Source organism: Atractosteus spatula, chromosome 14 (genome assembly GCF_055471065.1).
Source record: "Atractosteus spatula isolate fAtrSpa1 chromosome 14, fAtrSpa1.hap1, whole genome shotgun sequence".
Taxonomy (NCBI): domain Eukaryota; kingdom Metazoa; phylum Chordata; class Actinopteri; order Semionotiformes; family Lepisosteidae; genus Atractosteus; species Atractosteus spatula.
The window spans coordinates 19380973-19404360 of record NC_142719.1 but is presented as its reverse complement, the minus strand read 5'-3'; the positions used below and the strand labels follow the sequence as shown (position 1 = coordinate 19404360).

The window sequence follows — 23388 nt, the reverse complement described above, 5'->3', positions numbered from 1 at the left end:
TTTTTTAATTGTCTTTGATAGCAACATTGCGGTTTAATTTCAGAATAAAAGCAACATTACATGACTGCATGCTGAACAGTTTGGGTGTCTTGAATAGATGTTTCCCTCGTAACACTATAAATACAGATGTGTAAGATGAGAGCCTCAGTTTAAAGTTTGAGAACTGAGCTTACAGGTCAGAGGTAGAAAACCTAGCAGCTCTCTTCACAGCGTTGGAGCCTACTGGTCTCAACAGAAGATGGCCAACAGTGAGATCTATGAAAACTTTAAATTTCACCATGCGATTGTAATGAAGCAGTTGCAGGAGAATGAAAGAAAACAGCCATCAGGTAAAGAAAATATACAGTACATACAGGTATATTCACACAAAAGACACTTCCTGTTTTGGGAGGGAAAAGCTATCTTTAGAAAGCCAAGCACTTTAATAATACTGTACAGTTTTTGGTAAATTAGTCCATTTATCCATCTGACAGTGTGCGCCCGAATAGGGAGGTTTTTAAAATTAAACTCTGAACTGTAATTTTAGTTACTTTTTTTTTACTTTAACCTCACACATAATTGCTAATGAGCCATTGTTATGAATGTGGAACTGTACTGAGGGGGGTTATAAATGTCAAGGACCACAAAACCTGACTCTTTATCAGACTTAACAGCAGAATCTGTTGCAGAATCTCTGATTAATAATTTGGAAGCTGGGGTCATTGGAAACTAAAGCAAGCTACTCAGCCATATTGAAGCTAACACCCTGGTTTCTTTTCAGTAACAGCTGGTAGAGATCCTTGGATCAATTAACTACTAATTACCAAACATGGTTGTATCTCATTTGTAACTTTTCTTATATTCCTAAGGTAGTGATGCATTTAGACAGGTTTTCCATGTGAACTGCCAAGATATTTTGTATGAAGAAGGGGTCTTTCTGATGAAAAAAAAAATAGATGTGAATTACATTACTCTTTTACTGACAGATCAAAAGAAAAGTTTAACAGTGCTATTCTTCATAAATGGAAAAATGCATACTATTATCCAGGTTGTCCTCTTTGATGATTTTTAAATGTTTTTTTTGCATTGCCTTTGGTTTTTGCTGTTTTTATTCCTTCAAATTACTTTTGCAATGATGATTGTTTTTGTTTAAACAAGAGTTTATGTATAATAAAAGTGTATTCTAAATTTGTTAACATACACTGTATTATTAAATTACATATTATATAGATTATTTGCTATTATTCCTACAAAGCAGTGAATGAAAAGAAGTTATCTTTTGGTGAGCATCAGCTGTGGATTATTTTGGAATAGCGTTTTAGCCCTGGTGTCAGTATCTGCAACATTCATTAACCCATTTTATAACTGCTTCTTCTAATTCATGGTTGCATGGGAGCTGGAGCAAGCAATGAGCACAGGCAGGATACATCCTGGACAGGACACCAGTCCATTTCAGGGCACACGTGGATGCAAACACACACTCAAAGCAGGGCCAGTTTTCCCAATGCAGTGCTATTCACTCCGCCACTGTGCCCAACCCCCCCCCCACCCCAGTATCTGAAACATTCTTTATTTTCTGATCTCTTGTAGCTACATATCAAGCAGATGTCAGAGATAACATTTCTTTAGCGGCCACAGAAGACCAAGAGGTGCTGAACACAAATCAGACTGCACCACAGAGAAATGAAGATCACATCAGGCAGATAGTCCACCAGAAAGCCTTCAAATCCAAAGGTACGTCTCTATAACAAATCCCCCTAAACAGGTAGTGTAGCCTGAGGGAAGTATATGTAAAACTCCCCTTTTTACAGGAATATGGCAGCTGCCAGACCAAATCTGACATAACAAAACCTATCTAACCCATCTTTTGTCCGTGTGTTTGCACACCCAACTTCTTTGTGATAAAGTAGCAGCAGAATTAGACCTCAACCCGGTCATTCCCGTTTGGCAGGTCTGCTCTTACTGTCAACAACCAAGGCTGCTAATTGGAGTAACCCTTCACTAACATCTTCATGTCTCTTTTAAATATTAACAAAAGTGTTTCCGTTAACCTCAAGTAATCCCGCCATGAGCTTAAGTCTCCCTCTGTCTAGAAGACTTCGAGGGTCTATCCCAAAACCTGAGCAGACAACCCCTCTCTACTCTCTGTATTTTTATGCTGGGGAACCAGCTTTCCCAATAGATGAAGCAAATTCACTAATATCCTTCTATGAATGCAGCTGTTTCTGGAGAGTCTCTACTCCGCCCTTTGGGTCTATATTAATAAAAGGATTAATTACTCAAATCACTGTAGACAGTTACAGGAGGCACACCAAGACCTTACTGATTAATATTAAGGATATAAGCCATTTTGTTACTAGTAGTTTGATTGGCTTCTGGGAAAATTGGCCCTGGCGTGAGTGTGTGTGTCTTTGTTTGCTCTATGCTGGATTGGTGTCCCATCTAGGGTGTATCCTGCCTTGTGCCTGTTGCTTGACAGGATAGGTTTCGGCTGCCCCCTGAACCTACAGTATTAGACAAAGTGATTAGAAAATGGATGGTTGGATGTACAGTAAGAATAATCTAACTGCTAACCCAAAGACCAGTGGAGGGAGTGAGTTTCTACCAGTTTCTTAATACTCTGTTGATGTTTTTAAAGATTGTACTGTAAATGATTATAAGGGTTTTGTAAATGGAATTTGCATGTACTAAACTGAAGAATTACCCTAGCTCTTGATATTTTACCTCTCCAGGTTTCACAATTTCCATTGTGTTCCTATATGTCCTCTTGCTGGTCACCTCTCTGATCTGGTTTGTGTTAACGTTGAAGGGATACATGATGTGTGAGTATTGGAGACCATCAAATCACTTCTAACACTTCGTCTTACTGCTGATACAGTATTTGGGTCTGCTTTCACTAAAAGGAATGAAAAACACATAGCACTTGCTGTTTTATTTTTGTTAAATGCTACCTTTCTCTTAGTTCGGTATTTCGGTTGTCGTCTTGTGTCTACTATAAATTACAGCGGCGATGTACAGTAATACTGATTGGCTGCTTTCTGTCCTGAAGCTATAAAGGAAATATTACCTTGCTAAATTTACCTCAGAATACAGAGAGAGGCTTAAAGATGTCTATCAGCTTCAAAAAAGAAACCTCAGCATCCTCTTTTATATCTGTACTTCAGACAGAGCCATGACAGAGGAGCTTCAGCACTTGAGAATGATGCACTCCGTGTGGAAAGAGAACGGTACGCTGACAAAATATTGTGCCCGCAGATGACCACAGAAAACAAAAAACAAGAATCTGAGTTTGCACTTTGTAGAACAAGGCTTTCCAGGCCCGATTGCAGACAGAAACAAGCAAGCAGTTTTTTGGCAACCAATCTCTCAAGACTTCGAACATTTCAATCGTGGTCAGTTATGAAGGTGATTCATTAAATTATTTAAGAACTCATTTGGAATACAAAACTGAATACCCTTGATTAATTGTTTGAGTCTCCTTAACTAATCAACTTACTTGCTTAACTGATCAGTAGCTTACAGGAGTTCTTAACCATTAGCTATGATTAAGGGGAGCTAAGCTTTCAGTTTGTCTTAGCCAGTAGCTGGCTCAGAAAGCTACCATCATTAATGCAGTGTGTGGAGCAGAAAGTTTCCTGACCTGGGTAGATTAAAGGAATTCTGTATGTGCAAGTACGGAGTGCAGCAAGTTCCCTTAATAATGACAGCAGTACAGCTCCTGTTATTTTTGTGCACATACAGTACATACAAAAGCCCCAGATGATGCTCATGAATCTAGTTAGGCTTGTATCAGACCACACCAGGCCTAAGGGTCCACAGCACCCTCTAGTGGAAAAATCACAAGATACAGAGCCTTATTCTATGAGGTTATTGTCATGTCATTTGCCAAACCACTTTATATCATACAGTATCGCAGGAAGCCAGAGCCTATCCGGCAAGCAACAAGTGCAAGGCAGGGTACACCCTGGATGGGGCACCAGTCCATCGCAGGGCAAGTGCAAGCCAATCATACATGGGGAAATTTGGAGGCCATGGTAAAGGCCGAGGGGGGAAATTTGGCCCTGACACCAGGCTACTCCCTATTCTTATCTAGAAATGCCCAGGGATCTTTAATGACCACTGAGAGTCAGAGCCTTGGTTTAACATCTCATCCAAAAGATGGCGCCCACTACAGTATAGTGTCCCTGCCACTATACAGGGGTATTAGGACCCAAACAGACCACAGGGTGGGTGCCCCCTGCTGGTCCCACTAACACCACTTCAGCAGCAACCATAGCTTCCTAGGAGGTCTCCCATCCAGGTACTGACCAGGCTCAACCCTGCTGACCTTCAGTTGGTAGTCAGTTGACACACCTGAAGAAGGCTCCACGGCCGAAACGTTGTGTTCTCTTTCTTCTTTTTTCAGCATGGAATAAACCTATTACTTATTCAGTTGAGAACTGCAGGATGATATGGCTGCTGGTTTCCTATGCTATTATTCTAAAACAAAATAATAAAAAGCAAAGAAATACCCAGAAAACAAAACTTGTATGATGTACTTTTGCCTCATATTCATCTTTTCATCTCAAATCTGAATTGCTTGAGTATACAGCAAAAATAGGAATTTGGCCTTCACTGTCCCAATATACAGTATATGCATGGCACTATATACTATGTGGCTACAATTATGCAAAATAAAACAGTGGATCCTAGGATCTATCAATGAAGAAACACAAAGGGCTGCAACTATATAGGTAAGGAGCCTACTGTATATAGGTAATCATGTACAGTATGTTCAATGTAAAGGAATGAGCCCTGTACACCATGCACAGTATTGTGTTACTTAATTTAAACAGAGGTCCGTTTTAAAATATTACTGAGAAACTGATAGGGTGATCCTGATGATGATGGTTTAGGGCAAATTGATATTTTTATTTATTTCCAAAGTTTCTGATGGAATGAGAATCCTGAAAACTACGCAGGATATCCTGAGGATCCAAAGTAAGTATTGAATTCCTGCCCCCTTTGCTCTATAAGGGGTGGAATCTTCTTTCCCCCCTAACCAGGGATTGCTGTTGCCTTGGAAAGGGGCATTTTAAAGGGTTGTCAGAGGGGCTACAGTATGTAGCTCAAAGAGCTTTGTATCAGTGATACTGTACAATGGAACAGACCAAATGCCTCATAAACACTTCTGCAAGTTCACTCCATTGACAAAACATTTAGGCCTGCCATGCAACTCTCACCAGATGGCTCATGAGACCTGAGCATGTGGAAAACCATGATGAACCACAGAGATCTCATGCAAGAAGACTTCAGTTTTACAAAATTTATCACTGAATAAAAACCTACTGTAAACCAACATAACACCAACTACCCAGTAAGTCCCTATATAATAGACTTATCTAAATGAACCCCATGTGTGAGAGACCTTCACCAATTATCTAATTATTCAATTAATGCACCACAGGTGAACCTACTGTATGTGTTATACTGTATACAAGATGTACAAAAAAAGGCCCTACTGCCTTCCACAGGCAGGTTAGCTGAAATCACAATCCTCATTACTCCTGGCCTGTCACAGTTTGCTTCAGAGGTAGTGTGGGTGATAGGTGACATAGCAAAACCCACAGCAATGCAGCAAAGGCAAACAGCAATTTCCTTTTTTAGCAGACTCATCTGTAGTACTTGGTTAGGCTCAGTTACTCTGTTACTATTACCAGCTGCTGAGACATTCCTTTCACATCTGCCAAGCTGTGTGAATCCCAGAAGGCACTACAATAATTACTGCAGAATGTTTTGTCTTGCACTACTCAGCTGGTGGATGTAGCAAGATTGTTGTACCTTGTCTCTCATTCTATTTCATTCTTTTCATTAGGCAATAACATCACATCAGAAATTACCCAGCTGAAAAAGCAAGGTTGGTATTCCGAGTAACAGGTGCATGAGGGTCAAGGCCTAGTCAACAACAAACTGTTTCACTGTGTTTCATCTTTTGCAGATGAAAAAGACACTTGAATTAAGCCACTTGTTAAGATAATCTGTTCTCAGACCAGCCCTTTCTTTCTGACTGTGTTCACCAGGTGTTGAAAGAACCTTGCCCTTTCTGCTGATCGTATTTGTGTTAAACGAAAAGAGCATTGTATCAGTGATACAATGGAACAGACCAAATGCCTCATAAATACGTATTCAAGTTCACTCCATTGACAAAACATTTAGGCCTGCCATGTAACTCTCAGCAGATGGCTCATGAGCCCTGAGCACATGGAAAACCATGATGAACCACAGAGATATCATGCAACAAGACTTCAGTTTTACAAAATTTGTCACTGAATAAAAACCTACTGTAAACCAACATAACACCAACTACCCAGTGAGTCCCTATATAATAGGCTTATCTAAATTAACCCCATGTGTGAGAGACCTTCACCAATTATCTAATTATTCAATTAATGCACCACAAGTGAACCTACTGTATATGTTGTACTGTATTTTTACTGCTTGGTCCTATGTAGGGAATCAGGCATTGGTGGACATGGAGCCAGAGTAACAAAACCCAGCTGGTGCTTTTTTTTACACAATACATGATGTACAAAAAAAGGCCCTACTGCCTTCCACAGGCAGGTTAGCTGAAATCACCATCCTCATTACTCCTGGCCTGTCACAGTTTGCTTCAGAGGTAGTGTGGGTGATAGGTGACATAGCAAAACCCACAGCAATGCAGAAAAGGCAAACAGCAATTTCCTTTTTTAGCAGACTCATCTGCAGTACTTGGTTAGGCTCAGTTACTCTGTTACTATTACCAGCTGCTGAGACATTCCTTTCACATCTGCCAAGCTGTGTGAACCCCAGAAGGCACTACAATAATTACTGCAGAATGTTTTCTCTTGCACTTCTCAGCTAGTGGATGTACTGTAGCAAGATTGTTGTACCTTGTCTCTCATTCTATTTCATTGTTTTTATTAGGCAATAACATCACATCAGAAATTACCCAGCTGAAAAAGCAAGGTTGGTATTCCGAGTAACAGGTGCATGAGGGTCAAGGCCTAGTCAACGACAAACTGTTTCACTGTGTTTCATCTTTTGCAGATGAAAAAGACACTTGAATTGAGCCACTTGTTAAGATAATCTGTTCTCAGATCAGCCCTTTCTTTCTGACTGTGTTCACCAGGTGTTGAAAAAATCCTGCCCTTTCTGCTGATCGTATTTGTGTTAAGCGAAAAAAAATATATACTGTACGATATATACTGTATTGTATATTTCCAGTTACTGGTTGGGGTATTGCTGTATTTCCTCTGTAATTTTCAGACTTTTTCCTATTTTCTGTGGCTTGAAATTTGTTCAGTCTCTTGCTGTTTAGCTCATTGTTTTTTTTCCTATTTGTCCTTAGACACATACATCTCTACAAGCATCAGAAATCTAACTTTTGAAATTTTCCACCTCAAACAACAAGGTATGTGGAAAAAGTTAAAAACACTAAAATGACAATTAAACCTTGACCCTCTGCTTCAGACCCTTGGATTCCTGTAATTTCTACCAATAAGAATATAACCCTTTTTAGAATAAGCTACTACAATTACAGTCTGGGATAATCCAGTGTATATTTGTCTCGATTGCTGAGGAATGCTATCTATGCGATGATTCAGGCAGAAGTACTTCAATTTACATTTGTTTTCCTGTTCGGTCTTAGGTGCTAACAATTCAGACAGTGGACTGCTCAGAATACAAGGTCGGTAACTAGAACTCAAATTGGTGACATACTGTAACAAAGGCAAAGACCAGTCATAAAGTAGAAGGACGAGCAGAGAAAGCTGCTTTTAGCCTATGCTTGGTATTCTGAACCCCAAACATTTCAGTATTGTATAATAATAATACTAATAAATGTAAATAAAAAACTAAATTTGTATATGACACCTTCAAAAGTGGCTTCTCAAAGCACTTTACAGAACAACAAAAAAATACACAGAGAGAAGTTAGTTAATGGGGGTATTTGTATACACATAACGGTCCCAGTTGAGTGGAGGTTAAGTAGTTAATTGATACAAAGATTGCTTCCAGCTGTTTTATTGAAGGAAAACAGGGCATCGTCTTCAACCACATGGCAGGGCAACATGTTCCATGCTCCCACAACCCTCTGTGTAATGTAATGCATCCTGTCCTGATTGGAGGATTACTGTACATCCAGATGTTTCTTGAAAGAAGCCAGAGTATCTGCTTCAACATTATGGTTTGGTAGATTGTTCCTTGCTCCAACAACCCTTGTTGTACATTTTCTTGTTCCTTATTTATGATTTGTGTTTTACAGGTGGACCTGTTATAAGTGATGGGGATCAGAGCTGACATTTCAGATGAAGGACAAAGTGTCTGATATGCCCAACCAAGTGTAAATAGGGGTAACACCCTATTCCTAGAGCTTGTCACTCATTCCTGCCAAACACCTAGCTAAAATTGTTCATCTTCTGCACCTCCTAATGATAACTCTACGGGGGATAATGTAGGCATGGTATTAACAGCATTAATCACTGGCTATCAGTACATGCATTGCTATATGATCGTTTCTCTTAGTATATTGAATATGTTTATATTGATAACATTGTTATTTGAAATATTGTCCTTCAAAACTTTTCAACATTAAATGTACCACCTTAATTGTTATCCAAAGCAATTAACTTACATTATTTTCCATTTTATTTTTAACTGTATTTACCTTTATCATTGTTTTAATTTCAAAAGGATATCAGAGCATCTTCATATTCAAAGTCAGTAGACTATTTCAGAATATAGCCTCTTGTACTGTATCATTCTTAAAAACTGAAATCTAAAATAAAGTTTTTTTTAAGTATTCAATTCTGAACCGACAGTGATAAAATAATTATTTTCGAGTTGTTCCAGAAATATGATTATGCCAGCAGACAGGAATTTAAATGTTTTTAATTTCAGATTTTCTTACCGGAAAGTTGGCCTAGAATAAATGGTTTCCTCTCATTTCACACTTCATCTAAAAATATAAGGAAGTTTGGCCTCAGAAAGCAACAGCAACTTGACCAAATTCGTTTGCATTGATAAAGGAACAATGATAAGAAACAAATACAGTAGAACCAGGGGGATTAATGTAATTTACTGTTACCCATAAACTAATTCTATTATAGTTAAGCAGAGAGTCTCTGGGTTCTACAGACATTTACAAATTACAACGTGTTAAAAATTGAATCAAACTAATTAAATTAATATTTATGTTGCGCACAGTATCAACAGAGATGCCTACTTTTTCTTGTGTTCACGTACAGGAACCATCACGTCCTCTGGTTAATAGGCCTTAGAATGTGATTGTATGATAAATTACCTCGAATCGCAGAACTAATTAAAACTAAGTTTTAAATAACCTTATCTCTGTTTCATTGTAATCACATTAAATACAAACGTGCCGGCATCACTATGCTGTTGTAAAAACGTGCAGAACTGTCCCCCGTATTTTTAAACATCAAGCGCACTAACCCCTAACCCCCCCAAAGTAAATTGGCAATAAACGGAATATTATAGCAAATATACGGTAAAGGAGCGGCGACGCAGAATCAAGCTCTTTCTATTGGTTGACTTTTCTGTCAATCATTCCTAAAACCGTCACCCGTCTGCGGCGTCCCTTCCTCTAGCGGCGCTGTATCTCAGAAGCAGGCCCAACCTTCATTTCCATTGGCTGCTAGCCTACATGGCATTGGGCCCACCCCGGGAATCCGGCTTTTACGATTGGTTCACCTGGTGGCTTATTCAAACCAGGCTGCTTCGAGGCTGGGGCTTCCGGCGTTGGTGGTGCTGTTTGACAGGAGAGGCCGCCCAGCAAAATTAAGGTGAGAGTTATAAAGTCGTAATTTACAAAGCTATGGTCATTGCATACGTTTATTTTTTGTTTCCTGGATGTTAACTTCTCGATAGGGCCGGTAACGGGCCGGCTGTGGGTGGTTTCCAGAGATCGTGCCCTTGTAGTCTGTGTCAGATGCTTTGCGGTGATGTGTCGGCGGCTACGGCTCCTGCTTTGCGGTTAAACAGCGCAGTAGCATCACGTCTCGCTGACACACTGAAATCACAGGCTAAATCAAAAGGCACCGGGCGGATTGCATATTCGGTTGGAAAAAAAACAGTCCTCTTTTTTTTATCTGATTACTGCATTGTGGAGAGGTGGAACATTTTACTCACCACCTAAACACACCTGTCTAGTTTAGTACCTTTTGTAAAAAAAACTCACGGTTATCTCGGTCTGTTGATGATGTAAGATCATGATAAACATAGTGTCCTAACTTGAGGATATTGCAATCTGGGCCGTGTTACCCGAGAAGTGGACTTCGTATCGTCATTACGTTGCGAAGAGCTGCAGCCTTTGGTTTCTTTAGTTGGTGTGGGGTTGATCGGGGTATTTCTGACACCTATAACTTGCTTTGCAGCCTACAGTACGTCAAAATGCTTAAACCCACCAGTTAATTTAAGGTCTGTTTTCGTCCGTCACTGAAACTGTAGTTACTCGTCCTTGTTTGAATGACGACTGATCGATGCGTAGTGCGACTTACATTTCTAAAATTGTGCATATTTATTGTGCCCAGGTCTGCGTATAAGCGGCCTCTTTTAGAGTGGCGTTGACAAATGATTGGGATCATTTCAGGCGTGATCCCAAGAGAAATTAGCTGTACACATGAAATACTCTGCTTTGATCAGAAGAGAGAGTGACGGTGTTTTAAGAGATGGCAAATTGCCGGGGACGATGTTGTGAACCGGCCGAGCACTCTTTTTTCAGCAACGCCAGCTGAAAACCTACCATGGTAGGGTTGTGAATTTTTAGAAGGGAGGTGGATTTGATGGCCTTTTCCATCTCTTGCGTAGCGGGCAGACTTATATTCTGACTACACATCTGTAGGATTGAATTTCCCTGAGCCAGATCGGCAAAGAAAGAAGAAAACCCTGGGAAAGTTGGCTACTTCTCTGAGTTGTTCGGTGTGCAAGAATGGCAGTACTATTCGAAGTGTATAATGCATAGTGCTCATCAGGGGAGTTAGCGCTCCAGTTGGTAAGAGTCGTTAAAACCGTGTCAAGCTCGGACTTTTAAGAAATTCCTGGGCTTGTTTAGAGTAATAGAACACACGTCGGTGTCTTTTAAAAAAATCAATTTCTAAGACAGTTCAGACTCGGCTATTTGTGTTTTTCAGTTTGTGATCCACCAGAATCTATACTTACTACATCTATATTTATATTCATATGTGTGATATGAGTGTGATACGATTTTCTGTGTACTGTTCTGTTCTAGTTTGTTCTTGTGCGTCCGGACTGTGAGTAACTCTTGTATTGTATTGTATGTATTGTACTATTATTATATAATTCGTTACACTGTGGCTGTGTTGTGTGTGTGTTAAGCTGCTGTTGCACTGCAATTTCCCTCACGGGATCAATAAAGTATCTATCTATCTATGCTCCTCTTTTGACAGCTGGTGACGTCACCTCAAGGTATCCAAACCTTGTCCTCAGCGGTGTTCTCCTAAATGTAGGGGATCCTGGTCGCTGTTGCCTAGTAACAATGACCCAGACTTAGACTGGGTTTCCTGGGCCATTTGGTTTACATGTCTTTGCTAGTTGAGCATCCTGAAAACACACTGCCAGCCCAGTGTTTGGTAGTGTAGCACTGTGCCAGGAAGTGGTTAGTTCTGTGGTCTTAGGATCAACCTTCTGTACTTCTAGTGTCAGTGCAGACAGGCTGTGTAACACCCTCTTGGTTGTCGACGTTACTTAATGTTTTTATTTTCATATCTGAGGACAGGATGGCGGGGCAGTGGTTAGCATTGCTGCCTTGCAGTGCTGGGGACCTGGGTTTCTTTCTGGACCTGGGGTTTTATCTGCGTGGAGTTTGTATTTTGTTTGGACTATAGGAGGAAACCAGAGCACCCAGAGGAAACCAACACAAACACAAAGACATACTGGTAGGTTAATTGGCTTCTGGGAAAAATGACCCTGGTGTGAGTGTCTGTGATGGACTGACATCCTGTCTTGGCTGTATCCTGCCTTGTGCCTGTTGCTTGGCCCAGTTGCTTGTACTGTATCTGACCCAAGTCGTGCTTGTCATTGTCAAATAGGGATTAATGTGCCTGGAGTGTTTTTGGTTTTTCAGATACTGCACAGGTGCGTGTCAAAAGGAGAATGGACTGCACTCTGTGATTTGCATGCTTTATTTGCTCAATAAACCGACTCTGATATAAATGGACTTTTGTTGGGCTTCATTTGCCTTTGCAGAATGGCAGAATGGCCAATGTGTTCCATATTAGAAGCACTTTCTAACACACACTTTGGCACAGCTGTGTAAGTCAGCAGGGTGATACAGGGTGAAAAAGAGTTTTTGCATCACTGGGATGTCATAGAGAAAAGTAACTTGGAGGTTATTAATATGAGATGTAGGTTTGTTATTCTGAGAGGAAAGATGATGCAGCATTTGAGACAGGGCATGTATCTCTAAATGTGCAACATGACTCTAAAGAGGCTGCCTTCTTTATGCATAGTTTGTGAAAAATGAGCACCCCAGAAAGTAGCCAATTTATCTGCTAGTTCTGTCCGTATAATATGCGTCAGCTTACTAATTGTCTGTGTCAGATGTCTTGTGCGATGCTCAGGAAGGCGGTTCTAGATGCTGAGGGTGTTCATCTCTTCTCCTTTTGTGCTAGGTATTTTGTCACAGTTTAACAGAGTTTATACAGTAATATATCTTTCTCAATGCATGCTTGAGCACTGCATTATCTGTAGGAGAATCTTTGCTGCAAGTCTTGTAATTGATCTGTGTGAGTTGTTTTATGTAAATAAAGATCTTATTCAGCAAAAACCGCTAGGGAGAATAACCTCAAGGAATGAGAGACAGGAAATGACATGGGGAAGTAAATTAATGGGCCTCGGCTGTTTGTGCAACCCTCTATTTCTTTCCCTGTACTTTTCCTCTGAGACATCTTTGAGACTTTGTCAGAAACTTTTTTACTGTAATGCTGAATTAGCATACCAATTAATAATCTATGCAGAGGTAAAATAGCTGATAGGAATAATACAGAACACAAACAAAGGCATAGAACTTGCGCTGTGACCAAAAAAAAAACAGATAATTCATATAAGCATTGACCTTTTCAGGAGAATGGACAGTTTTGTAGAGTGTGCTTTTGCCCCAGCCATTCTCTTACGGTTAAACATGGACTGTATTGTTGTAGTAAACAATGGAGCCCTAGTTCAGGTTCTGGCTAAAGTAATTACAGTGTGGAGTCAAGGCTTGAGCATGTAATGTGCTTTTGAAAAAGGGTGAGAAGTGAAATTCTTGTCCTTAAAAGGGTTAGTAAAACCTAATATTTAACTCCCTCTGGTGAAACTAATACTTAAAGAAACCTTTGAAATTGGAACGTTTTATGGTGGTTGGAACATCACTACAATTTTAGGATAAGTTTAATAAATTTCATAATTTGTATCATAAAAGCACTACAAGTACAAATGAAATAAAATGACTACTGTTATTTCCCTTGCAGCCTGTCATCTCTATGTACAGAATAATGGTTATATTAATGTTTCCATTTGTCATTTTCCATATTTTATTTAGTTAGCCTGGGCACAAAGGATAATTGTGTTAGCTGTCTTAATATAAAGTAAAATGCTACATTTATGTTAACAATCACTTGAACATGAAGGAACAAGTAATAGGTTTATTCCATGCTGAAAAGTGAAGAAAGAAAACACAACGATTTGGCTGTGGAGCCTTCTTCGGGTGTAAGCTTTCTTTTCTTTTCAGCTTGGAATAAACCAATCACCTGAACATTTTTATTTTTATATGAGCAAGAAGTTTCGAATAGTTAAAGTTGCTTTTTACTCCCAAGATCAAGGCAATAAAATGTCCAATTGGTTCGACCCTCTTGATTGACTCTGTCTGAGAGATATTAATTGATTTGTGTTTGTCTGTCACTTCACAAGAAGAATTGGGTACTGTGTAAGGAGCTGAGATGACTAACTAGATTTTTATATATTTTATATCAAGAGGTAGGATTAGTGATGACTTGTATGGAGAAGTCATCAGGTTAATGTGCCCAGTTCAACACAGGTTCACAGTACAATAGTTGCTTAACAGTTAGTGTCCCTCTCATCTCTGGAAACTTCTGGAATAATATCTATTGTGAGAAAACCCTGGAGTGCTGCCTTCAGTGTTTCGTTGAATCCATGTTCAGTTTAAAATGAAACATTAAGCCTGAAACCGAATCGCAACATTGTTGTCATGTAGTTTTTTTATTTTAAAATGAAACTACAAAGATGGGCTTTCCCATTCAGATGGGAGTTTACTCAATGTGGTTTAGTTACCACTTTCCCCTTTCACAGCATTTTCTAAAGTTTTCTGTTTCCGAATCCCTCCTTGACAACATTTGACTCAGACAAATCTTAGATACCCCGACAGTGTCACACAGCTGGCTCTGTGAAGGGTACTGTGAGACCAGTCATTTATCTGGAAAACATTAGTGTAAGCTACAGTACATGGGATAAAGAAAAAATAAAAAATACCCCCTCCCTTTTTCAAGGGCTGAAAAGATACAGTACAGTACAGTTCTCTTGCATTTTGGTGGTTGCAAGGTCACATTAAAGATGGGGAAAATGTCTGACATGACTTATCTTGATTTCTGGCTTTACATCACAAAAACCTGCAATTTCAATAAGGGTGTGTAGACTTTTATATCCACTGTATGTCTGTCCCATGGTGACGGGATGAAACAAATAGAGGCTGCATGAATTTTAGAATTCTATCCATCTGTCCATTTTCTAACTGCTATTCAGGGTCGTGGGGCAGCTGGAGCTTATGCTGGCAAGCAACGGGCACAGCGCAGGGTACACCCTGGACGGGGTGCCAGTCCATCATAGATCATACAAATACACACACACTCTCACACCAGGGCCAGTTTTTCCTCTGTTACCAGTTAACTACCAGCATGTCTTTGAACTGTGGGAGGAAACTGGAGCACCTGGAGGAAACTCACACAGATGCAGGAAGAACATACAAACTCCACACAGATAGCATCCCAGATTCAGATGGAACCTAAGACTTCAGTGCTGTGAGGCAGCAAAGCTAACTACAATGCTACCGTGCATCTCAGATTTTAGAATTATTACAGAAAAAGAACAGCTGATTATCAACCCCTAGCCTCCGGACAGCCCAAGAAAGCAGATATTCAGATCGAGTTAAACAAATCCATAATTTGCTCAACATTCATAGATGAGGATGTTCACGTTGGTGAACAAAAATCTAAATGTTGAAAGTGAGCACACTGAAAGAAACAGGCCGGGAATTGAAGGGTGAAATTCCATGCTTGCACAATACAAAAAAGCAGGATCCAGCACATATAGAGTGGAGCCCAGAATGTGTCCCAAAGCCAGGCATAGCAGGGAGAGGGGAGAGGAACAGCCATTGAACAGCAGTGCTGCAAGTCTCCTCATGCCAGCTGATGAGCCTCAACTAGAAACTAGCTGTTTCTTATCGTTAATCATTTGAAGAGAAGGGCAGCGTTCCTGTATCTTGTATCTTGCCTCTCCTTTTATTGGCTTCTTATCAAAACTGTTTCTCTACCCAAGTTGGGAGGGGGTTTTCCTGCTGGGCACCGGCAATAGAGGAACAAGAGTGTTATCGCAGCCAAGAGTCATTATTTCACAATACGTTGCGTAGCAGGTGAGAGTTTCAGCTCCTTCTGTGCAGACGTTGGGCTGGTTTGTTAGCATATCTTAAAGCCCCCGAGAACCCTGAATCCAGGAAGATACTGCGCTACTCTCTGGAGCTACAGGTACTGCCTGTCCAACCTCCCTCAATTAAGAATCATTCCTGCTGCATTCTAGGAGAAACCTGTACATTCAAAGAGATATCTTGCATCAATCGTGTACCTACTTTTATGCTGTGAATTAAATGAATTAGCAAAAAAAGTGTTTTAAATAAAGTAACAATATGACTCTATGTATGTGGTCATGTACATGGCCTATGTGATTTGTTTAATGTATTTTTCTTCATTCAGATTTATTTGCCGGTCAAAATTACATTCCAGCAGAGTAAGTTCTGCAGAGCAAGATGAGGTCTTTGACAGTAATTGCTTAAGTGCAGTTGGAATGAAACAGCTGAAGTGGTTTTTCCCCTGGGCTATTATATGTCCTGCTTTTATATTTCTTGCTTTTCTGTTAACAGTCCATTATTGGAGTTTGAATTGCTGAATGGGAATCTCGATAAGTGTTCCAGTAACCTTACCAAAGCAAAGCTGACTTGAGCAAGTTCTTAAACTGGGTTGCGGGATTCAAACAGAACCTTGTTGTATTGCAGTGATCTGCCTTGATTTAGGGATGTCAGGGAGTGATACACAAGGCGGAAAAACCTTCACTCCTGTATCTTGGTCTTTTGTGGAATGCAGGGCCCTATGCAGAATCACATACACAAGTCCTGTCATTGACACCTTCAGCACCTGGGGTTGTGCAACACTGACCACCTTCCTCCCAGGCCACTTTTTTTGCACAATGCTGTACAATTTCGAACCTGTAGGGCAAGGTCGTTGTCCTGACTGTAAAGAAACGTCATCCACAACATGAAACTAAGAAAACAAATTAAAGTGAAAGATATTGAATGAACAGCTATATCTTTGAATTTCTCTTCAAGGCCATGGCTGCGTGCTTTGAGCAGAATATATCAAAGCCCAATTAGTGCATTCACCCCTGGCAGATTAGATTGTTTTGCATGAACAGAGAAAAGGATGGTGGGGAAAAAAAAACGTACACGTCCAGGGCATAAACATATTTAAATTCTACCAAGACAAGGCAGAAAAGCAGAAGTAAAGACCTTTTGAGTCTTAAGCTGTATTTAACTTTTTCCTGTTATGTCTATTTTCCCATCTAGTATATTCGTGTTTACAAAACTTTTGCCAAAATGCAGCACAGTCAAGCAAGGTCCTGAGTCACTTCCTCCTGGTGTTTGTTTTGCAGAGCTGTTGATGGACCGGCCTCCTGAAGAGGGCGCTGTAGAATGGGACAGAGCAACTCTGAACCAGACACTGACTCCTCTGACGTAAGGGCTGGATGAAAGACACAGTGAATCACTGTGGGAGGGAGGAGCAGCTGAAGAAATATGTGTTCTAGTGCCCACGTGAAAGAAACACCTTAAAGGGGAACTGCAGACATGTTATTAAATCTCGGTAACAAAATAAATTGATGTTATAGAAAAATACAAATTTTAAATTAAGCACAAAACCTTGGACTTTGTGCAAGTACTGTATAGTCACCATGTTGTTGAGAATTCACGAGAATTGTGATGCGAAATGGCCCTTCCTGCTCACTAGTCACTGTAATGAGTAAGGTGATGTGTGAGCAAATAAATACAAATTGTTCAGCAGACATTTCATCACAAAAAAATTCTGATGTGATCTGCATGCAGTTAACAAGTAAGTAGTATTTGCTGACAGAACTCTGAGAATCAAAAGCAATATTTCTATTGGATTAAAGGAGAGGTGTTCACAAGCCTGCTTGTTTTCAATGTCATAGAGCCGCCTCATGTCACCAGAAGTTTTGTTGCCTCGTTCTGAATCGCACAACATGGAACTACACATATCTGGAAATTTAATCTATTTTGTGATGTAATTTGTAAAACCTCAAATTTACTGTACATTTAGTGTATTTTTATTGCAGTTTGAAGTGCACTCATCAATGCTGAATCTTTCTAACCCCATAAAATGAAAAAAGAGTTGCATTTCCCCTTTAAGGGTGCAGAAAGTTATCCAGGTGAGACAGCTGTGGTGTTGTCAGTCATTCAAGCCCCTTGTGGGGAGGAGCTGGCCTTTTGGCATAGTGAACTTTTCAGCTGCTTGCTTAGGCAGGGCAGCCCTGGGAGTGGGCAGCGCTTGTATCACATTCTGGAGCATTCTGTCATAAACAGGAATGTTGATAGGTACAGTGGGCCCAGGTAAAACAGTTGCACAAATCTGCCATTAAATAAAGAGAAAGTAAAATTTAGGAAAGGTCTTTTCCTTACAGCATGAAGCAAATTTTCAGAACATTCAAACAAAAGCCTAAGCTTCTTTTGTGTTTCTAACTAGACATCTTTGTGGCCATCTCTATGAGTTAAGTCAGGCAGCAAAGTGTTATACGGACTCCAAAATAAAGCCGCTTTCTGAGACTCTGAGACTCTCAAAACTCATGGGATATAAACCACGAAAGTTCCAGCAGTCACTCCTTCCATCAGTCAGTTTGCTTCATCCCCTATCTTCCTCGGGTGCTGCTTGCGTAACAGAGGATCTGTTTTCTGACACTGGAAACCTCTGTTTCCTGGTTTTTAACGGTCAGTTGCGGTACTGACCAATTGCGGTACACTAATCAGTCTGTTAACTGGGATGGCAGGTCATTCTCCACAGGTTTGTGGGTAATATAGCTCAGACAAGTCTCCATATGGTCTTAACCTACTGCTCTCACAGTGCATAGTGCTGTTGGGTTGAATCCTGGGTCCATCCACACATTGTACAAGCAGCTTAATCCACAGAAGTTAGTCTTTCCTTTAACCTACAGTACCTACTATCTTGCATTTAACACATACAGTTGCATCTTTCACACTGAAGGTGTTTTATGTCAAAACATGAACAGGCCTATGTTAGTCAATAAATCGAAATATGTGCACTGTGTACCAAAACACAGCCATCAGTGTCCAGGTGTAAACATTGCAGTCTAGATGTTTTTACTTTCCATTAAAGAAGGAACTGAAAGTACTAATGAAGCTAAAAAAATGAAATTTGCTGAACACTCCCTGTTGACTGCTGGAGAGAAGTAATTAGTTTTGCGGTTATGTGGTTTGTGTGTGACTATTTGCATCGCTGTTATGCTGCTGAATGGGGTGCCGCACTCAATCTGTGATCAGATGGAACTGCGCAAGATCTCAGGTTACTAGTGTAGTGTGCTCTCTGAAGGCACCAGTTCTGTAGGGTTTGGGCATTTACTGGGACAATTATTAATTGTAGCAGTAAATCACAAAATTGATTCTTTTGATGGCTTTAGAATCCAACCATACGATATAACTCAAACAACGCACACACACAGGTACTAATACACGAGGATACATTTATTAATACATAGAATATGCATGTAAACCTAACAGATCTTATCGTGAGGGTTATCAGAATACAAAAGGTATATATTCAATCAGTTACGAAGAGTTACACATATCAAGAGGACATACGTTCAGTATATCATTCATTTAGACCGTTTCGTAATTGAACTTGGTTACAACTTCTACATTAGATACTCAAAACAAGTACATAAGTCTTAGGAATTAAATTGATACCAACTGGTTGGGATAACAATTGAATTCTCGAGCTGTAATGCATTGAAGTTGAATACTCATCCAATCTCTGGGGATTCAGATCTCCTGCGGGCTCTCTGAAACAGTTGCAGGCTGTTGCTGTCCAATCCGCGCTCTCTGGCTCCATGCCAGGCTGTGCTGTGCGGCTTGCGACGGTGCGCTGCTGATGCTCACTGACCGACTAGTTAGTGTTGGCTTTAACTAGCAAAGTTTGTGCACAGGAGAAAGGATGACTGTGGGTCCCAGCAAGTCAGGAAGAGGACCGGTTCGTTCCTGCTGAAGCGCTAGTTCTGAATAGTGATTCAGCTGTCCACAGTTCCGACCTGTTCACGAGGCTTGCTGCTGATGCTAACCTCGGGTGGATCCTCTGGTTACTCTCTGGCAACCTCCGCTCTAGACTCTTAGAACAAAGGAAAGTTCTGGCACTCGGACACACTGGCCGTTCCGTGGTTGTCCGGGCTGAGTCTCAGGATGGTCAGGAGGCGCGCTGCGAGAATGTCCTGCCCTTGGGAGCCTTCTGCTCCTGGGCTGTCCTGCCCTGGAATTCTCCTTTGAATTCCCTTTAGAAAAGTCCACAGAAGTCTCACTACAGGCTCTCTGTGTTGCCTGTTTTTACCTGGAGGAACTTCAGCTTGTTCATTGGCTGAAAGTTCCATGGGCATCAGAGTCCCACGTGGGTTACTCGGCCCTACCAGTCCCTGATTGGTTGATCAAGGTGAGATATGAGTCACTTACTCCTGACACCTAGGAATGCAGTCCAGATGTCCATCTGGCACTCCCTAGACAGATAGGCGCCAATGGATGACCATTGATCATGATAGCCAGGCTTAGCTAAGTGCATCCCCCTTTGGGAGCTGTCCCTTATCAAAAGAAAACATCTTTAAATCAGCCTGCATGAATAGCTTCTCTGTGGCTGCACCAGAGAGATGGGGCCTCATTTGGGAAAGCCCAGCAACACTTAATTCTGTCTTATTAACAAGCATTGCCGCTACATATCCCCCCTTTTTGAAGGTCACGAGGTCCTGAGGCGTTGTTGCCTTCAAAACAAAACAGAGTTAAGTGATGTCCCTTGTCATTAGAACATTAACCTTAAATGTCCACATTACTCCTCGAGAATTCATACCGGAACCAGCATTGGATGCAAACATTATGAACAACATCTGGAGTATGTATAAACACGGTAGGAGACATCATCTCAGTCTAGGCATTACATATCGGGAAGTTCACTGTCAGTATCTGATACCTCTGTAGGCAGATATTTGGGAAGAAGTAACTTCCTTTCTTTTGACATGCTACCTTTGACTCATTCATGCTACCCAGAGTACATCTTGATGTGAGAGTACAGCATTCAGAGTACACCCAGTCATGATCCAGCTACCCGGCAGTAGTGTTACAATAACAACAGTTCCTGTTCCCAGCCCCCCAATAAACCACAACACCTGTGTTGGGTATCTGCTAGGGTGGTTTGGAGGTTTGTTCCATTAAAGCAAACTAACTACCTGTACCTCTTCAGGGCTTACTGTTTCTTGGATTTCTATCTAATTCAATAGTGTGGCACCTGAAGGCATCCACGACCTCAAGTTTGGTCTTATGTCTGGTTCTAGACAGTACAGTGTTAAGTCACCGAGCTGTACTATGGCCTCCTCGGGAACTTGCAGAAAAACTGATTGATTCGGTAGCTGCATTGTGGTAGCTGTATCATGCCTGTCACAAGTCATAGTGACAGTTAAATGTGGTGTGCTGACCAGCCATTTACTTCCCACCTGCTCTTCATGGGGTTCATTAACCTCCCTCTACTCGTTAGTAGCTTTACACCCTTCATTGGTGAATCGTTTAGACACAGCCAATGGATAACTTTGGTAGCCATACCCATCTCAAGATTTGGAACCGAATTCAATCTTGGATTGCCTTCTGGGTGAGCTATGAGCGATGGGGTTAATGTCACACACTCCTCTACTGAGAAGAGTGGAATCAAGTGGGTTGGGATTTGTGCCATGGCTAGACTGGCTACAGTGGCACTAAACTCCCTTAACAGGTCTTGTGTCAACATTCTGGCCTGTTGCACACAAGCATAAACCCACTGTATAACACCAACAATCATGTCCACTGGTTGGGGAATAAGGTTCACCTCTGTTGCATAGGAAGTTGCCTGTAGGGTTTTCCCTAGGCTTTCCAGCTTTTGCTGCTGTTGATACAGTCTGTCACTACCCTCTGGCATCTCCTTCACCTGCCTTCTTGGGGCAGTCAGGGTGAGAGTGCCAGTAACAAACAAACCTACCAAAAAGAGCAAATGCACAACAGTGGTGGCAGCAATCAGTCCTCCCAAAAGTCTTTTAGGGTGGCTGATCCCAGTCATCTCCTTCTGAGTGACTGTTGCCTTTCTAAGCTGGCACAGCGTGTACATGGTGTCTTTCTCAGTATGCCATGTGGCATCCTGGGCACCAACATCCTGGAAATCTGGGGAGATCTGACACAGCGGCTGATGCTGCTCCTCCATTTCCAGGGCATCTGCTTTTTCGATTTGTTCATGCCTGTGCTCTAGGAACCCCGCTGGGGGTGGTGCAGTGGTGGAGCATGCCTGACCCTCGGCTGAGTGGTCATCTGGAGCACCTGAATGATCCGGGATTGTTACCCCATTCTCACTGTTCAGGTCCACCCTGCACCCCTCCTGATTGAGGAATCCCTCTATCGGCATGTTTACAATCGTTTGCTGGGCGTGGGTGTAGGACACCTGCTCGCTCCCCCCTTCCCTCGCTAGGGGTTCAGGGAGCTGCCCCAGCACTGGGATAGCTAGTTCACTGTCTTTGAACTCGCTATCACCCACCAGGCCCATGTCAGTGCAGGCGGGGATTCTGACACCCCTCTTTGCGATGTTCTGCACTAACAGGCGGGTGGCTTGACCATCCAGCTCCAGTCTGGCTGAACCACTGTTGGTCAGACTCAGACTGACAGACTGAGCTGGTGGCTGTAAGAAAACCGGCTCGGCTTTCATTCCCTGTCCCTTCTGGGGGACTGGGTGTGTTGGCAACCCTGCCGTTGAGGCAGGAACAATCAGGTCAGTCTCACTCACTACCTGGTAGTTGTGAGAAATAATGTTACCTGACTGCAGGTTCCCTGGGTCACAGCAGAGGGAATCGGCATCTGGGATCAGGTGTGTCCACAGCGCAGTAGTCTCAGCGTCCAGCTGGACCTCCTGTCTAACCTGTGAATGTTGCACCAGGGGCACTTGGCGGTGGCCCCGTGACAGCTGCTCAAGCAGATCCTCACTGATAGAGGACCTCTCAGGGCTAAGGGCGAGGGCTACATCACCAACCTGCTCTCCTGCCATCTGGATCCCTTCCACCACTGCAGGGTGGTGGTCCTGACCCCTCTTGGGTGCCAGGGTGCACAGGGAAAGCTCCTTTTCATCGCCAGGTGGGGAGATCTGCTCCTCTTTAGGGATGTAAAAGGGGTGTGCTTTACCTGGTGGATCAGGCGGCTGCTCGGAGCACCGCTCCTGTGGCAGGGAGGCTGTTGGGACCTCGGCCGGGACACAACTTCCCTGTATTTCTGGGAAACAAGATAATATTTTTATTTCTTGTCCAGAGGGAACAGAAGGAATCTCCACATGGGCTTCTGTGTTCGGTGGGCACTGTGTGAGCACAGTCTGCCTCTTGGCCCCCCTTTCCTTCTGTACAGAAGGCTTAGGAGCCTTGACCTGTTTCCACACTTTGCCTTTCTGGTGATCCACCAAAGGTTCCACTCTGAGTCGCATGCCCTTTTCTTTTTCTACCCGTTTGAGCTTGCCGTGTGACATCAAACACCTTTCAACCTCAGTGTCAATCAGTGTCTCACTGGGTAAGACATCTCCCATGGCAGCCTTGAGGTAAAAGCTTCCTGCTTTTCCTCTCTGTTTTACTGCCTGCTCTGTGACTTCAGGTGTGGAGTCAGCACTCGCTTGGGATTGGCTGACCTCATCCAGGCAGGAACCCTTCCGCTCAATCAGATAGACTGAGGGAGTGGGAGGGGGCGCGTCTCCGCCTCCTCCAGTGGAGAGTATCAGCTCATTCACGCTTCCGGCAGCCTTTGGGAGCGGTTGTCCC

At 42.0% G+C, this 23388-nt stretch overlaps 3 protein-coding genes across 10 annotated transcripts in view; 2 read left to right on the top strand and 1 right to left on the bottom strand.

Moving 5' to 3' along the window:
* Window positions 1–23388, bottom strand: part of LOC148820867 (CD209 antigen-like protein C) — a 90781-nt gene that overhangs the window by 8917 nt on the left and 58476 nt on the right. The gene's annotated exons all lie outside the window — the stretch shown is intronic.
* On the top strand, window positions 239–8295 carry LOC148820869 (uncharacterized). Its single transcript, XM_088932329.1, has 10 exons — window positions 239–329; window positions 1570–1713; window positions 2712–2801; window positions 3144–3206; window positions 4906–4959; window positions 5834–5875; window positions 6922–6963; window positions 7346–7408; window positions 7646–7684; window positions 8261–8295. Exons 1-10 carry the CDS (start codon window positions 239–241, stop codon window positions 8293–8295), a joined length of 663 nt encoding a protein of 220 aa, XP_088788455.1.
* pnpla6 (patatin-like phospholipase domain containing 6) overlaps window positions 9737–23388 on the top strand; it is a 53091-nt gene continuing 39439 nt past the window's right edge. For 7 of the 8 annotated variants that reach the window (XM_088932138.1, XM_088932137.1, XM_088932136.1 and 4 more), the window contains exons 1-2: window positions 9737–9800; window positions 16948–17029. In XM_088932138.1, coding sequence (XP_088788264.1) covers window positions 16988–17029 — 42 coding nt within the window. In that variant the 5' untranslated portion in view covers window positions 9737–9800; window positions 16948–16987. Of the gene's footprint in view, window positions 9801–11834; window positions 11913–16947; window positions 17030–23388 lie in introns of those variants that run through there. The other variant, XM_088932131.1, reaches the window with a different exon arrangement.